This window comes from Penicillium macrosclerotiorum (assembly GCF_028827735.1).
Source record: "Penicillium macrosclerotiorum strain IBT 26536 chromosome Unknown utg000007l_segment0_segment0, whole genome shotgun sequence".
NCBI classification, from domain to species: Eukaryota; Fungi; Ascomycota; class Eurotiomycetes; order Eurotiales; family Aspergillaceae; genus Penicillium; species Penicillium macrosclerotiorum.
Window position 1 is genome coordinate 1,227,388 of NW_026643086.1, and position 17,404 is coordinate 1,244,791.

General features: G+C 48.4%; 5 protein-coding genes across 5 annotated transcripts; 1 reads left to right on the plus strand and 4 right to left on the minus strand.

Annotated features, from left to right (window-relative positions):
• Positions 1 to 1,944: 1,944 nt before the first annotated feature.
• On the minus strand, positions 1,945 to 3,192 carry N7462_007267 (BAG family molecular chaperone regulator; the record flags this gene model as incomplete). Its single annotated transcript, XM_057078985.1, has 1 exon — positions 1,945 to 3,192. One exon carries the CDS (start codon positions 3,190 to 3,192, stop codon positions 1,945 to 1,947), a length of 1,248 nt encoding a protein of 415 aa, XP_056931655.1.
• A 1,658-nt stretch (positions 3,193 to 4,850) lies between these two features.
• On the minus strand, positions 4,851 to 6,669 carry N7462_007268 (S8 family peptidase; the record flags this gene model as incomplete). The annotated part of the gene is made up of 6 exons (XM_057078986.1): positions 4,851 to 5,077; positions 5,212 to 5,578; positions 5,639 to 5,984; positions 6,044 to 6,417; positions 6,476 to 6,505; positions 6,571 to 6,669. The coding sequence occupies 6 exons, from the start codon at positions 6,667 to 6,669 to the stop codon at positions 4,851 to 4,853; spliced, it is 1,443 nt and encodes a 480-aa protein (XP_056931656.1).
• Positions 6,670 to 7,221: 552 nt separating this feature from the next.
• Positions 7,222 to 8,415, minus strand: N7462_007269 (uncharacterized protein; the record flags this gene model as incomplete). Its single annotated transcript, XM_057078987.1, has 1 exon — positions 7,222 to 8,415. One exon carries the CDS (start codon positions 8,413 to 8,415, stop codon positions 7,222 to 7,224), a length of 1,194 nt encoding a protein of 397 aa, XP_056931657.1.
• Positions 8,416 to 8,755: 340 nt separating this feature from the next.
• Positions 8,756 to 9,637, minus strand: N7462_007270 (uncharacterized protein; the record flags this gene model as incomplete). Its single annotated transcript, XM_057078988.1, has 1 exon — positions 8,756 to 9,637. The coding sequence occupies one exon, from the start codon at positions 9,635 to 9,637 to the stop codon at positions 8,756 to 8,758; it is 882 nt and encodes a 293-aa protein (XP_056931658.1).
• A 2,497-nt stretch (positions 9,638 to 12,134) lies between these two features.
• On the plus strand, positions 12,135 to 17,143 carry N7462_007271 (uncharacterized protein; the record flags this gene model as incomplete). Its single annotated transcript, XM_057078989.1, has 3 exons — positions 12,135 to 13,126; positions 13,171 to 16,664; positions 16,722 to 17,143. 3 exons carry the CDS (start codon positions 12,135 to 12,137, stop codon positions 17,141 to 17,143), a joined length of 4,908 nt encoding a protein of 1,635 aa, XP_056931659.1.
• Between the last annotated feature and the right edge of the window lie 261 nt (positions 17,144 to 17,404).

Sequence of the window (17,404 nt, forward strand, 5' to 3'; positions counted from 1 at the left end):
AAGGCCAGGCCAGCTGGAACCCGTCTGAAAGTGAGTGTGATGGACGCAGGAAATACAGAGAACCAGGTCTACCGAAAACTGCTATGCGGAAGGTTCGCTCATTCCATCCCAGTCCTCAGTCGAAACAACCGTCACGGAAACCCGGGAGAGGCGGAGATTGGGGGAGAGATTCGGGGTGGGCTTTCGTTCTCGCTCGGTGGTGGTAAGGGGGCAAGCTGCCGCAGTGGGGAGGGGACCCAAAGCAGTAAATTGTAAATACACGGCAGCAGGGGGGTGGAGGTGGCAGTTTTCCAAGACTTCGAGTGACCGAGTTCCCGACCTCTTCAATCAAACGTGCAGGATGTGCGCAGTTCGTGGGTTTGTCTCCTGTCGCGATCCACGGGTGCACACTGGGACGGCGCGACTCCGTTCCGTGGATACGATGGATCTTCACCTCGGCCCGGGCAACAGGGTTCGTCCAGCGGGCGAGGTGTGGTCTGAGACGAGCGTCGGAGAGAGGCAGTGAGTGGAGTGTCCTCCAACCTCAAAAAAGAGAGGGAGTGGTGGGCGACAGTGGAAGGTCGTGCGGGCTTCTGGGGAGGAAGAGGGGAGAGGGAGGGGGGTCAAAGAAAGTGGAAAAGGAGAGCCGGCGGGGAGAAAAAAAAAGCAAAAGGGAAGATCCAAAGCCGACGACAAGAGCAGGCAAGCGCAGGGCACGGAGCACGACGAATCACCGCAATTGACACGATCTCCACGATCTCAAGGACAAGGGAGAAGGAAAGGAGGAAGGAAGTCGAAGCCAAACGGGGCGAACGTTCGAACTAGAGCCCATCCGCCCGACTGGGAATAGCACGGGCCGAACTAGACCGCGACTTTGCTTTTGGCGACATCTGCCCGGATCAATAATTCAAGGCGTTGAAAGGCCTCAAGACTCCAATAATTGACATTCTTTTCGCGGTCATTGTTATGGCCAGGGACTGATGTGCAATACTACAATACGCCTTATGCGCGCGACCACTATCAAAATGGATCCCAACGATTCATGTCTTGCAGCTTGCAGGAGGTCGAGTTGAACCCGAGACTCTGAGACTATGACCGGTCGACATGTATCTTCCAGTCCGAAGATCACGTACCGGACGAGAGACTATGGAGACTGCATGGACTATAGGGCCGTTAGGGCCTAAACTATATATACATTTCCGATATGACCCCAAGTCGTCCAGGTGTTGTTGGTAGCTCTCGAGATTCTATCTTCCTGCCCCGGACTTGCCTAGGTTCTTGTAGACACAGCGAACTCAAGAACTCAAGCCATCTCCAGTGTTGGAAAAAAAGGCTGGCCATGGATACTGGACCGTGCACGCTGGCGACTAACAGAAACTAGACCCAGCAGCCCCTGAACCGTGTTCCGATATTGATCCCTGACAAAGACTCCACTAGCCACCCAAGTGAACGGTTTGGATACGATATGCTCTGTACGGCTTAAGAGAACGGAATGAGAAATTCAATATGCAAGTTCCTCCGCTCTCCACATTTCAATACAAGTGGTAGAGAATGCGGCGACCCCGTTGACAGTTGCTTCCCGGGGTCTGAGCGCTGGACTCCTCAGATAAACGCCGATCCCTTTAATCCTATACGTAAAAGAGCCCAACACACTAAGACAATACCGATTGACAGACCTGATGAATCACAAATTATCTCAAGGCGGCTGCAGGTGCCAAAAGACCGACAGGTTCCGTATGTATGTGTCAATCGATAGAGTCGATCATCTATGTTAAAAAAAGGGAAACAAGGAAGAGAAAAGACCCAATTCCCCGCGTCGAGAAAAAATCCAGATCAAGGTGGTGGGGAAGCGGGAGGAGAACAGGAAAAAGAGAAAAGAAAAACGCAGGTAGAAAGGAACAGAAGTATACAGAAAATGCGATCGATGTAGGGTGCAACAGATCGAGGTTGTATTGAATAGATTGTTTACTGCTTGCCGATCTCATCCAGACGGTTCAATGTCGCTTGCGCTTCCTTGATCAGCGCCTTACGAGCATTGCGCGGAATCTCGAGTCCATCCACTTCGATGCCATCTGCCTTCAGCATCACTTGCGCCAAGATGATTTCACTCAGCTTGCGATACTCGAACTCCCGTTTCTTGGGATCCGAAGGTGGATCGGCCAAAAATGCGTCACACAGTGGGATCAGTTCCATCTGGAGGTATTCAGTCAAGGCATTTACCTGTTCAAGGGGGGTCTTGAAGGCCTTGAGGCTGGGCGCCGGGGAGGGCGCACCGGAGGGACCCGACGACATGGGCCGTGGAGGTGCCAAAGAGGGTGTGCCAAGTAGTTCCTCTCTGGGAGCGGGTCTCTCTTGACTGGGTGCCCGTTTGCTTGCCTTCTTCTTTTTCTTCTTGTTGCTCTTCTTCTTGCCACCGGAGCTGGACGGCCCCGGCGCGTCATCTTCTCCGCCGAGACGAGACGAAGAAGAAGCGGGTCGGTGAAGAGAAGGCTCCCGAGGCGGAGCACTGTCATGATCGGAGAGGTCACTGGGGGTGCTGTCCCCAGCTTCGGTGACGACACAATGCACCTGGGAATGCTGCTTGATACCGACCGCCTTGCACGGCCGCGCATTATCCTTCAGTAGGTTACCCTTGTAGAGCAACCGAATCTGGACCGGGTTGCTCACACCTATCTCTTTCGCGGCCTCCTGTCGTAGTGCACCAACGGTCAGCACCCCGTCGTCGATGGCGTATGCTCGGAAGCGGAGAGGGTAGATGGTGCCTCGGTTCTTGAGACAGATGACATCCGGTTCGTTATCTTGAAGGTTACCGTCATACTGAGATGCGTAGTAAGCCGTGTCGGATGGCTGATCGACGTTATATTCCGGGGCGATGTAGCTGAAATCGCCGTCGCGGACCTGCGGGGCAGTCGGCGTGTAGCTCGGTGAACGGCGCCAGAAGCCGCTGTTGAACGGGTTTCCCCAGCTCATGACGGCGACCGTAAGGATTCCGAGAAGAAGAGCAGCGTAGACGACCGAAATCTGGTCGTCGACGTCGAATGGCAGCGCCTGCGCAACCGAGCGGAGAGTCGAGGTGGAATAGGTCAGATACGGGTCCAACCGAGGTCGAAGAGAGTCCCAGAACACGGGGATGTTGTCGCTAACGTGGTCCAAGTAGAGAGCGCACTTCTCGCCCAAGGTGGACTGAGCGAGGGGCGAAGGCAGGAGAGTCATGGGTCGCTGGAGGGGCAGCAGGACCGGGAGGTAGTGAAGTCATGCCCCCAAGCTGGTCCGAAGTAGGCAGACAAGGCGGAGAGCCCTGCTCTTTTTTTTTGCCATCTGCAGAGTCTGGTCCCAGCCCGGGCTGGCAAATGACAGTTGCCAAGAGAGCAATGGGTGGCTTCCAGTTGGATCGCGAGGAGATTCTCTCTGCTTGTTCTTTTTCTCTTGGCTCTCGAGTGCCCTGAGCAGACGTCAATGGTGGCCTTGCACTCCCTTGAAAATGCCAAGCTGAGGGACGAATGAGAAGAGTCAAAATCCATTAGACTCGCCCGACTTGATCAACATAAAGAACGTGGGGTCACAACTTAATTTTCCCACGCCTTTTTGTCTTTTGGACCTTTTTGTTTTTGTTTTTTTTTTTTTTTTTCTGACAACCAGACTTTCTGGCTTAGATGAACATGGTACACGATAAATGGAATGACGCCTCCCTCTGCAAGAGCGATTTATCGAAGCTCATTTGGTCTCTGACTTATTGGCATGCCCGATGATCCAATTACCCCCAAATATCCTCGGAGCTACTCGGAAATGTGCTATCTTATGGGAGAGTGAATTCACACTCATTGGCATTTTTGCTGTAGGCTTAGGCCACGGGAGAAAAATTACCATCCATCCCCCAGCTAATTATCCCTTCCGACATCTTGCTAATCAGAAATGGCCGCTTGGGGTTGCGAGCTTTCTTGCGTCTGGAGACTCTTAACGACCGGGACTTGGAGAGGAGCTTTCATGACTCGAGTCCGTTTCGCAGAGGCTGCATTCAGAACCCCGATCGACGAGAAGAACCGTACTACCGTAAGCGCGCCATGCGCGGAAGGTTTTCTGACGAGGAATTGAAGGCCAAATACGAACGAAGCCTCGAGGATTTGGAACGCAACGCACTCGTCTCAAGGGCGGGCTCTGGCTCATTTGAACTGAGTATTTTAGTACAGCAGCTTGATCTGGCCCACAAGAGCTCACGATTGACAGTTACGCCGACCAAAACGGTGACAATGGCTTCTCTCCACTATCTAGAATCATCGAGTATCTATCTCCTGTCTCCAGAACCTGCATTCATAAAATATCATATCTGCCTGCTATTTATCGGTACCTTTTACCTTTTGTGCTCAACTCTCGCTGTTCTGTATCCTTCAATAGGATTGAGCTCGCCCCAAGCGGCTTGAGTTCCTCAGCAATTATCCCGTAATTAAAAGATCAACTCAATGAGTCTTCTTCTCGGCTTGCTTGATCAGTAGATTCAGAATGTGAACGTGCAGCATAAGCCGGCTAAATAGAACGCGAAACGCTGGTTTTACTGGTCCGTCGATCTTCAATGGTTCCTTTGAGAGCAAGAACAGCGTCTCTGGGCGCGAAGTTCATTCTCTTCCTCCAGCACGCCGACGTAGTGAAGATGATTTTTCGGCTGGATACTATTGAGTTATGAATACCTGCTATGTGAAGCTTTTTCTCTCCATGTGCTCTTTTCATACAAATACGAATCATGTATACTCGCTGGGTTGGCCAGTCAATCGAACATGGGCATATCTAAGCTCCGCGATCATAATATTTGGTTGGTTGAAAAGAAAGTACTTCTTAAATGATAGACTAGCTTCTTAATTGATGGACTAGGCAAATCACTAAAGAAGCTCATAGTCAGTGATAATTGAATGAACATCGATTGGAGAGGAGGGGCAAAAGGAAGGGCAAAAGGAGGGGGCACAAACATTGAGTTTATTTATCAGGGCCGATAAGGCATTTTCCATGTAGTCATCCCAGCATAACAACGGAAAGGGCTGCTTTTGTCGTGGGAGTTGCCGTTTATCCAATTCCTTGAACAGTTCCTTATAGAACCCCCCTGGAGAGTCTGTTTGACATCCAGATAGTGCTTATTCGGAGGCTTGGTAAATTTTTGCAACACCTCCTTCATTTTCTCCCTGTCTTTTAGCTCGTCTCTCCCATTTACTGTACGGTCACAATGCAGGAGAAAAGCCACCAAACCCGATGCACAGGCCGTTGCGAGTGAGCTTCCCGACTCATAAGTTAGACCGTCTGGGCCGTGGAAGGGAATCGCAGCTCCAGGGCAAAGAAAATCGATGCTTTCGGTGTTGACCCAGGGGAGCTTGTCACCGAGCGGCGATGCACCGCCGATCCGGAAACAAATGCCCGGGAACTTCCCCGGGTAAGACTGATCATGTCGACTTTCTCCCTGATCACTGCTTGCGCAGAACATGAGTATGCCTTTTTCATTTGCCGAATCCAGCTGTGTTTTCAGATCCTCCAAAACCTTTTTGTCAGTCCCGCTCTCCTCGATCGTCCAACTCATCGAGATAATGTCCACCTCGCATTTGACTGCCCATTTGATAGCCTACAGTTGTGTGAGAATGGATTCAAAATTCATTCAGGAGAATATACCGGGAGGATTTACATCTGCTGCAGATTTGGCAGCAATCCGTCGTCCGTTGCCATCTGTTGCCGGGCGCTCTTCTAGCCTGGCGATGAAAAGAAGTGCATTCGGACATATTTTATCAATTAACACAGCCATTTGTGTACCATGCTGACCAGAAGGCACAAAATAGGAGTTCATAAACTCGGATGAATTAGGGTAAGGAAAGAACGACTTGCCAAGGGCAATTTGCGATCTTATATGTACCTGGCTGGTGTCGATGCCGTCGTCGATTATCGCAATTTTTACTGGCGCAGGATTGCTTCTACTGGGAAAATTGCGAAGAGATTGACTGAAATCCTTCATGACCTGGATCCAAGGATGCTCACTAATTGCAATCAGCTATTTTGTGCATGTTGAGTGTTTGGGTCACCGGGTTATGCATACTCATTTGATCTTCCGCCAACAGTGGCGAAGCCCGTGGCATACTTGAAATCATGCTGGTCCAGAATATCCAAGACTTCGATGCCTTCTGATTTAGAGGCTTCCCTATTGCAAATAAATTGTGTGCAATTTTCGGATAGGGTGAGAGCAGTTTCATCGAGAACAGTCGTGAGATTCATCAGGGATAATTGGATATTGTGGTCTGGAGACGTGGCATTGTACCAGCGTCTCAGCTCCTGAGAAAAGCGTTTGATATAGTCATCAAGCTTTTGGTAGTTCTTTCCTACGCTAAAGGCTTTATTATCGCTTACTACTTTTCCAAGCTGTTCTTTGAACTGACGGATGTATTCTAACAATCGCTCGCGTCCCTCCGGGCCCTAGCAACCTTGTTAGCCGCTTTGTTACTTGATCTTGCAGTCGGGGCTCCTCACGTACTTGGCGTACAAAGAGATTGATCTTTTTCAACTAATCGCTTATTAGTCAGCGTATCTTCTATAAGTTCATGATGTATATTTGTAAAATATAGTCACCTCAGGAAACTTCTGGCGATTTCCGAAACCCTCAGCACTTGCCCATCCCATCAACACACCGAAGTTACCCGATGAATACAACGAAATCTCTCGGACCATGCTGCATGCCTCATGGATAACATGGCTAGAGAGGTCAACCTTCTTCCAGTCCAAAACTTCCACTTTGAATCCTTTCAGTGCATCGATGATCGCAGCATCGGTGTGGCACTTGTCTCCAGAATCTAAGACGGTAACTTGAATGATCTTTTGGACCTCATGATCATGGAGCCAGTCAAATACAACCCTCAGGTCGGTATATGATTTTTGTTTCTGGGGCCCCTGTTTTGAGGGTTTGGGATGGGAACTGCATTCTCTTTTGATTAGCTATGTTACTTATGGCCAATTCACCGGTTGATTGCCGATAAGCATTGAAAGTCTCTCCCTGACCTGGTTGCCCGAAGTCGGGCTTTGGGTGGCTCGATGATAAGAGCAGGTAGCGCCACATATTTGAGAATGCTCTCAAATCGAAGATGACTGCTCAATTGATCGAGAAAATCCTTTGAAATAGAAGGACGTGGCAGGCCAGCAAGGTCAAAGTCAATTTGAAGCTCTAAAAAATCCAGATATAATTAGAATTCCCATTTTACTTGGCGCTGATGGGAGATACGAAGGTTACTTGCCATCTTCTGTTGTGTAAAGAGACTTGATGATTTGGGAATGTGATAGCCAGCGCATACAATGATCACGAATCCAGCCCGCAATTGGATCTGCAACAACAAGCTTTCTGAGAGCTTTCTCATGCTCCTCTTTTTCACAGCCATTGCTTTGAGCCTGTTTGGCATGGTTACTGGATTCAAGAGACACTCGCAGTCTCTCTACCCGCAGGCGATACGGGGTATGTCCAGACTCATTTAGCTCCTGGAGCAAATTGCTGCCATTACCTCCTTGAAAAGAATTCACCATGTGTTCTATAATCTTCAATCGAGATCTCATAGGGAGGGATGTGGTTTCATTTAGGCCTGTCACGCTCGATGGCCTTGGCGCTTCGTAGTCATTAACGTCTGGCATTGAATCCTCTTCGCCGTGGTCAGAATAATAAGCATGAGAAACATGGTCGTGGGTTTTTTGTTCTCCAACCAAATGCTCCTCTCCCATCATCCACATGAGCCAATGCAGTGGAGTATTCTTCATCGAATCCTTTACCATGAACAGGTCTGCATAACTCTTGCATCGCTGCGCCAGGGTTTCGAGACAGGGGGAATCCTTCTGTAGGGCGAACTGCAGACAGTTCTTCACACCATAAGTGGCTTCAAGCACACCTGAAAGATTATCCTGCTCAAGAATTACCTCCACAATCGCGTCTTTGCGGTGAACGAGCGCATACAGCAGCGGAGTGAATTCCATATCACAGTCTTTCGCGTCTAGGAGATGAATTCGTGTCGGCAGCAGCTTTTGCAGGAACCATTTCACTTTTGCAGAAGTCCAATCTGGATCATCCACTAGAGCCATGAGCAGAATCTCGTCTTTGGGCAATGGTCGAGCATTCCTGATCACCAGAATGCCATCATACTTCGCAAAGAGCGACTCTATGTCCTCCTGTGGGTCGAACTCTTTGACGGCCACCAAAAACTCTTTGACCTGCTCTCTTCGACTTTTTGAGCCACCTTTTCCCCGATGCCCGCGATCTCCTGTGTTTTTCGGCGGTGGAAGTGGTGAGGTGATTGTCCTATTTCTTTCTATAGGTGTGGCGACTCCATTCGGAGTTGGAGCTCGGCTTCCCTTCTGGTCCTTCCTAGGTTCTTTCCCAAGTCTGTCACCAATGATTGGAACATCGAGTCGCTTTGGAGGAATTGAAAGAGACTGCATTTCTAATTACTATTGCGGAAATATCAAACATACGGCCATACGGCGGAAAGAAGGACGGACTGTGCATGTGAGAAGAATATCCAAATTCACTTTGACATACGCGCAACCTAACAGTTAAAATGTACACAGTAAGAGCCTCATAATGGGACATGGGAACCATCTATGACGAACGACGAACAACGAACGATGAACGATGGCCCCCAACCCGCTGGCTTCCGAAGTCCCTCATGTTTGACCACTATGGATGTACACCCCTGGTCGCCCAAATGGCTATGCAGATGACTATGCATGAGATTCTGCAGTCATCCATCACCACTTTTGAGAAATTGTCCTCGGCCAATTAGGACATGCTGACGCTCTCCGATTCTATCAGTGTCGCAAGTGTTACTCCCACATACTCCGACAGATCCAACTCATCCATGTGAGCTAGGTCCATTTCGCTTGAGTCAAGGCTATTAACATGGGGCTGGCGAGAATCCACCGCTGAATCGACATGAACCGGATGAACATGATCCACCTTCTTGCGACCAAAAAGAGACCGCAGATCTGATTCCATTCCAGTCATAAAGTCCACCTGCGATCGGACCTGTATGAGAAAGCTGAAGGCGCCCTCAGTCGGCCGGCGCAGAAGTACCGCTGCACGCAGAAAGGTGGGAATGCCGTCTTTCTTCTGGCGATTCTCCTGCATAGACCACACAACTGCATCATCAGCTGTTCGGCTATGCAACAGTTTCTTGGATCCAGTTAGTGTAGTCTGGAACTGCTGTTTGCGTTGTTCCCGGATCTCCCAGACTAGGCCCGCTGTGGTGCTCAAAGGCGATGAACCCGCCTGGACCATCAGCCCCGCGCCGCTTCGGACGTCCTTTAAGGTGGTGGTTTGGTTCAGCATAGACACACCATCTGGAGCAATCCGGTGCACTTCGGGTCCGTCATCCCAATCTCCTGCGGCGTCCTCGAAGGCGATGTTGATCAGGCATTGGGTGAACCGCCGGGACTTTTGCATGCTGATAAATCGAAATTCAAAGACAATTAGGGTTGCCTCGTCACCTTCGGGAGTCAAAGTGCCATGCGTAATACTCACGACATTGGCACGCAGTAGGAGAGCATCTCCATGATGGGCCTGGAGCGCTACAATGCGAGCTTTGTCGGCTGCACTTTTAGTGCGAAATTCAGCACCCTCCTCGCCCTCTGGAAGCAGAACAATGTCCAGATCCTCATCCATGGATGTGTAGTTTTGAGATGGCTTAGTATTCAATTGGAAATTAGTATTTAGGAATAGGCGCTGCGCTCTCACTTGCCTCGCATTCTTTTCGCGGATAATAAATATCTTTTGTCCGCATAGTAACCTGTGGTCCATGGAGATCTAGTCCATGGAGACCCCAACAATTCATAAATGTTTGCTCTATTCGTTGGGCAGGCATGCATAACTTGCCAACACACTGGCCCAGTCATGTCTGTCCGGGCTTCTTCATGCCAGCTCAAAAAGCCACAGACAAGGTTTTCGTCAGCTGAGAACGCCCTATGCCGCCTGTCGTCCACCAACCTCCATCTCCGTTGCCAATCCTATGCCTACCGGCTCAACTTATGCCAGACATCCTTTTAGTTTTGGATGTTATGGAAGAATTTATTGTGTTGGACTTTGAAATGGAGGCCAATAAGAGGAAGGTTGCCTATTCTAGCTTATAGAAGCAACGGCCAAGGATAAGAGTAGTAGCAGCAATAGAACTCAAGGTAGTGGAAGTAATATGAGCCACAGAGACCGCCGTACCAATTTTCATAGCCCCAAAACTAGTCGCAGCTTTTGTATATCTAGTAGGAAATGCCTGTCCGTGCCTATCCTGATTTTGCAGATGTCTGGCAAAGGTTGGACCTTGTATTTCAGCATTTCCATATCACTGGGCCTTTATTTTGCCTAATGATCTCTATATTTCAATTTTGGCCTCTAACGCAGCTGAAAATTGTCACATATCGCGGAGAAAATGGGGGACCATCCTTTCGAGTAAATGATACCCGTGATATCTGTTGACGCGATAATCATGTTCACACGTTCCGTTAAGCCTAGTCTTGATTCACGGCATTACCGAAAGCCGAATAAACAAGAATAAAAAAACTCCGGCAGCAGCGTTCTTTGCTTCTCGATTTGAGTCGTCAAGTACGCCGTGTCGAGTTTTTGAATTCCAGTTCGCTTCATTCGGCCGCACGAGTCCCGGTGATCTCAGAAAGCAATCGCGTTCCATTTTGAATGACCTTTTATCAAAGGTAAGTATTATTTAACCTTTAAGCAAATAGTAATTTGAAGTCAGTTTCTAATGGGCTACCAGCTTTTGGCACAGGATCCAGCTCCTTTGGTGCTCATGGGACATGACCTTGGAGGGTCTTTGATAAAGCAGGTGAGACTGAATGTCAGAGTAGAGTCTGGTTGGAGACTAACGATGTATGAGATCTTACTAATGACTTTGGAGGAGTCACAATATCATGTTCTCACCATGCGTATCGAGAAAATTGTATGTTGATCGCTTGCTGGAGATTAGATCATCATTGATTTGGGATCTGCAGATATTCTTTTCAACGCCGCACGACGCTCCCAGTATTGCTCTTTGGGAGCATCAGTTGATACGACTACTTTCAGAATCCACACCGGAGTGTGGCCGTTCCCTAGACATTCTGGAAAATCTTCCAAAGAAATTAAAGGACTTGGCGACCGAATTCTCATTCATATCACGGAATTTCAGTATCCTCAATTTCTATGAGTATCATGGAAGCAGCGATACGAGTCTCCCAGTTGGTATATATCAAAACTTTAGACGAAACTTGACTGACAAAATATAGCTTGTCAACGAATCTGCAGCCAATTTAAACTTTAAGTTTCGAAGTAACATAAGACTTGATTATACCCATTCGGAAATTTGGAAGTTCCAAGCTGGGGATGACAAGACCGAGCTGATCTGCCAGCTTCTTCAGAAAACGGCAGATGCTGGCCTTGATCGTAAGTTGAATATCTCTCCATCATCGTAGCAGGATCTAACGCGTAGGACATATCGACAGCGATGCGCAATCAGACATACCACTTCCTCCACACCTTGTCTCGACTTGACTCAAGGCTTCACAGGCTCAGGCTAACTTGTGTATTCCCTGGGTCAGTTGAATGGATCTCAAAGCATCCAGCGTACATAATGTGGAGAGAAAAAGCCGAGCCAAGTATACTAGAGATCCGTGGACCCTCGGGTTCAGGGACAACTGTGACTGCATGCCACATACTTCACGAGCTTCGACAGGACTCTAATAATTGGGACGACATTATTCTTAGCTTCTCTTTTAATAAAGGAGATGTGACTGCCCGAACCCCGGAGAGTCTTTTCTTGTCTCTTTGTCGCCAGCTACTTTTGGCACAACCATCATTGTTCCGTCACGTCCTGTGGTCCTGTAACTATCTGGTGGAGAGAGGCCTACTCACAGCAGGCCCACTCTGGAGCATTTTCAAATCGCTCGTGAGTCATGTCTCAGGTACTCGAATATACTGCATTATCCACGCCATTCATGAGTGCGAATACTTTAAAGTTGGAGTTGTGCGTCGATTTAATGAATTTTTTGCATCTTCAGATGGACAATTGAAGATAATTGTCACAAATGATAGGTCGCAGAGACTTGAGGTTGCTCCAGAAATTCACCATTTGGTCGAGCTTGGTCAAGAATCGAATACTTATGTTGTGATTCAAAATATGGTTGAGAGAAGGCTCCAGAGACTGATCGATGAGAAGCCGGTCTGGAAAAGTGTGAAATCCAATGTCACAAGCAAGCTATGTGCCAACAAAACTAGTTATCTGCTTGCTGTACGACAGATGGAAGTTTTGGAGCACAGAAGTATCCGGTCCACCAAAGCTGCGATCATTCGGGAGATCGAAAGGCTGCCAAGCTCTTTAGAAGATTCATATTATCTGGCTATGGCTGATGAAAAAAGTGAGTGGGTGAAACTAGCCCTTTCTTGGGTTGTGAATGCGATGCGCCCTCTTTCTGTCGCCGAGCTGCGAGTTGCTGTAGCTATGGGCGATTACGATACGCATTCAGTGCAGTCTTTCACAAACTCGATTTCATGTGATATTGTCGGTGATTTGATGCAACGTGCCGGCTCATTGATCCAGATAGTCGATGATCAAGTGCTACCATGCCATAGATCCCTGCAAGATAACCTATCTGGATACTGGAACAAGCAGTCCCCAAATGCGGGCCCCCATCTGAAAATATTAGAGAATTGCTTGGACTATCTTGATCTTACTTTTATTCCCAGCCCAGATACGCCAAAGGACGTCGAAATAGACGAGAGCTTGGTTGAGTATGCTTGCTTGTACTGGCCCAGACACTTGCTCAGTATCCATCCATCTGCGCGTGCTCGTGCCATTGGAAAGGTCTTCTATCTCCTAGGAAAGCCCGTCTGGCTCCACAAGTGGGCTGAGATTTACATGCAGCTTGCTGGCCCATCGATGATTTCGATACCTAGAACAAGGCTGCAAGTACTCTGCTACTTTGGTCTCAATGAAGTGATCTCTGAAGAGCTGACGAAAGTTATGTTTGATCCCGAACTCAAGTCAAACGTGCAGGCTTCGCTTGAGCTGGCTGCATGGGGAGGAATCTCGAAGCTGTTAAGAAGCTACTTCCTTTGGGGGTCAATACAGCTCATGCCCTCGGGCTTGCTGCAGGCCGGGAATTTGTCCAGGTGATGGATCATTTATGGAAATCCTGCGATCTTGATGCCCATAGCCCAACAGGATTTACACCATTGCATCAAGCCGCATGTCGGGGGCGAGAGAAGGCGGTCCAATTTCTTTTCAAAAACGGCGCCAACGTGGATAAGAAAACAGCTTGCGGCGAATCTACCGCGCTTCATCTTGCTTCTCGAACTGGTCAAGCTGTTGTGGTTAAAATGCTCATTGATCAAGGTGCGGATACCTTGATCAGGGATGGTGAAGGCTATAACGCTTTGATGCTCGCAGCCCGCGCTGGCTTTTTGGAAACTGTGGAAATTTTGCTACAGGACGAAAATGGAAAAGTTATGTGTCAAGAAACAATTGGAGGAAACACTGCACTTCATTTGACAGTGGAGTTTGGGCACCTTCAGACGACTGCAAGACTCCTGGGATATTATCGGCATCTCTACCTCCCTGGTCTTCTTAATGATGCCAAAGAGTCGCCGCTGCACTTGGCTGCCAAGGAGGGCTATACTGAAATTCTCCGAAAATTGATGGCCCAAACCAAGGTCAAACAGAAAGATCTCCAGTCAAATATGGATAATGGCCAGGAGCAGTACTCGATAAGTATAGAATTGCCTCAATTTGGCGTGGACGCCCATGCGGACAAGGATGACCAGAGAATTTTGCCTGATAGTTACGTTCCTACACCGCTTCAATTAGCGGCCGGAGGAGGTCATCTTAATGTTATTGATTATTTGCTGGCAGACAATATGTACACCACCGACATAGACCGCAGCATCGCCTTCTTAGTTGCCGCTCAAAAAGGAAGACTTGATGCAGCCGAAATTCTTCGAAGGCACGGGACAAAGGATATTGTGAGCGATGCAGCAGGAAACACATCTCTACACCTCGCTGTCTTTGGGGCGCATATTGATACTGTTAAATATTTGGTAAAATTTCAACCAGCACTTCTGAAGCGACACAACAAAGAGGGATTGACGCCGCTGCATATAGCGTCAGAAATGTGGAATCTTCGACTTGTGAAACTTCTTCTCGAAATTGATTCTGCAATGGGATCTATTCGAACTAAAAATGGCCAGACGCCACTCGCACTCGCTATCGAACAGCGCCATCCACAAGTGGGTTCCAGCCCACTGGTGATCCAGACCCTCTACAATTCAATCGAGGACCCTGTTTTGCGGCAACAAGAGGGACGCAAATCCTTCTTAAAGGCTCTCCAGATTTCGGCGTCTGTAGCCGCAATCCAGCTTATCGCCGATGGAGTCGAGATAAACCTAGATCAAGATTTGGCAATGATCATCGAAAATGATCGTATTCTCGAGGCTATTCTCGCCAATCGAAAAGATTTGAGTTGGGTGGTTGCCGATGAAAATAAGCGATCCCCCCTTTCTATTCCCTTGCATCTGGCCGTAATCAAGAGACGGCAAAAGGCTGCCGAGCTGCTACTGGAGAAGGCCCATCTAGACCCAGATACTAGATGTGCCGAGAACAAAACAGCTCTCCATCTAGCAGCGGACATGGGCTATCACGAAATGTGCCAAATTTTGCTGGAATTCAAGGCAGATGTCAACTCCCAGGATAATGAGGGAGGCACACCTCTGTTCATTGCATCATACCAAGGCCATGCGGAGGTTGTTCGGGAGCTTCTGAAGTGGAAGCCAAATGTGGACATTTGGGAAAATGAACATGGATGGACACCACTCCACGCCGCTTATGATAATTATCAAATTACCAAAATGCTTCTTCAAGCAGGAGCCGACAAGTCATTGATGACTTATGGCGTCAAGTCTACGGCATTAGCAATGGCGGCATATGGACATATCGAAGTAACTCGACTTCTTATTGACACTGGTAGTGATCTCAACACAGTGGATGCGGCAGGAGAAACAATAGTCCATCGTGCTGTCATCGGAGAGAGCCTCGAAATTCTGCGCCTGTTTAGTTCTGTCAGCAATGGGATTGACTTTGATGTGGAGCGAAAAGACAAATCAACTCCATTACATCTTGCTGCTGCGGCAGGGGTCAAAGAAATCGTCATATTTCTCCTAGATCACGGTGCGCAGGTCGAGAGAGTATGCGAACCCTATGGTACCGTGTTGATGGCAGCAGTTCTGAGTCTGAAAACGGACGTGGTTCAACTACTCCTTGATAAAGGTGCCAATTTGAATACAATAGTTAATGACCATGGCACTGCTCTCTGCGTGGCAGCAAGGGCCGGTGCTGAGAAGGTCGTTCGACTGCTCTTGAACCGCGATGCCGAAGTGAACCCCACCGAGGGCCAATTTACGAGCGCGCTCCATACGGCAATTGAGAATAATCACGAGACCGTGGCCAACATTCTATTGGATTCTTTGGCAAATGTCGACTCAGAGCCATTGACCGGTCACTCAACACTCCAATTAGCAACAGATGCAGGGCTTTTCAGCATTGTCGAGCGCCTGCTCAAAACCGGAGTAAATGTGGATTTCACAAATGCAGGAATGGACAGCCCTATTTGCATCGCAACTACCAGGAAGAACACTCGGATTCTTGATCTTCTTCTTAGCGCCAATGCGGATCCTACTTCTTGTTCCGCCGAGGGCGAGTCGGCTCTGTTCATAGGCGTTGCTTTGCAGCTTCATGATGCAGTAAGATCGCTCCTCGAGAAAGGAGCACGAGATTTCTCAGCCCTCAGAGAGTCAATCGAACAGGGTGATCTAGAAATGATGCAGCTTTTACTTCATTATATGACTATTATCGATGCTGATAACGTGAACAGAGAACCATTGCTCCACATTGCTGTGCGAAAAGGACACAACCATATTGCCATGGAGCTCCTTGCGAAAGATGCCATGGTCACCGGTTGGGATCACTTCGGTACACCACTCCTCTCTCAAGCCATAACTTGGAAGAATGATGAAATGGTCCAATTCTTATTGGGACATGCCGAAACCAATCCTAACACAACAGATGACTTTAGACGCACTCCACTTATGCTGGCGATACTTCATGGTGGTGACAAACACGTTCCTTTATTGACTAGCGAAGAAGTTGACGTCAATGCCACTGATATAGAAGGAAAATCTGCATTGATTCATGCCTGCATACTTGATAGCCTGAAATCGGCAATGCGCCTACTGGAAGCTGGTGCAGATCCCACCATAGAGGACCACCGAGGGCGCGGAGCCCTTTATTGGTCATGTCGTGAAGCTTCCACAGAGCTCTTCAGAGCCATTCTAGGAATCCTTAAAACCAATTTTAGCGATTGCTACGCAAATCAGCGCAGCAATGCCTTATCCGCTGCAATTGCAGCTAACCGTCTCTCTATGCTTGAAGACCTTCTAGCTGATGATGATTGCCCGACCGAGAGTGACAGTATTGACGGCTGGAACCCCATCTATACATGCCTTCTTTATCGCCGCTCGATACTCAGAGATCGCTTGTTGGATTCTAATTTTAATCTGGAGGTTCCGATACCTGAACGACCTTCTGCGTGGTCAATCACCGATTGTCACAGTGGGCTTGAAGTACACCCGAGTGGACTTGGTATCTCTGTTCGCAGTGGTTTGTTGATATTTTAACATAAATTCACTCTCCAGCTACCACTAACGACTTTGTTAGGCAAAAGTTTCGTTGCGGGAGAAGCCCATGCAGTCGTCCGTGCCAATTATCCTATGTACCCAATCGAGAGTCTGGGGAATGTCTACTACTTCGAAGTCAAGATTAATTCATCACATCCACTGAGGTATCTCTTTGTCCTCCTAATTTTGTCTCACTTACTAATTCAGGCCGTCCGGGTTAGGAGCTGGGCAATCGGGGTTTGTGATGAGCTTGCATCTCTGCATCAGATGTTGGGCTGGGCAGAGGAGTCATGGGGCTTCCATTTGGACGGTGACATTTATAGCCGTGGAAGATGTACAGAAATCGAAGTTCCCAAAGAGGATACCTGCGTGGGATGCGGGGTCAACTTTGATAAGGAGTTCGTCTTTTTCACTCACAACGGAGTGCTAATTGGCAAGTGCCACTTTGTCTTTAGAGATTAGATTACTGACATAGTTATTACAGGGATAACTCCTGGTGGAGTCAAAGGAAAGCTCTATCCTGCAATCAGTGTGGATCTAAGTATGGAAGGCTGGGAGACTACCGCCCATTTCTGGAATGATGACAAGGAGTCATTCACCTTCCAACGGGACTTTGGTCAATTAGAAAATTTCTCGGATATCGGACCAAGAGAAGACAATGGGATTGGCAGTACCGATGGATATGATATCCTCCTTGAGGACATGGAGGATGATCTTTTTCCT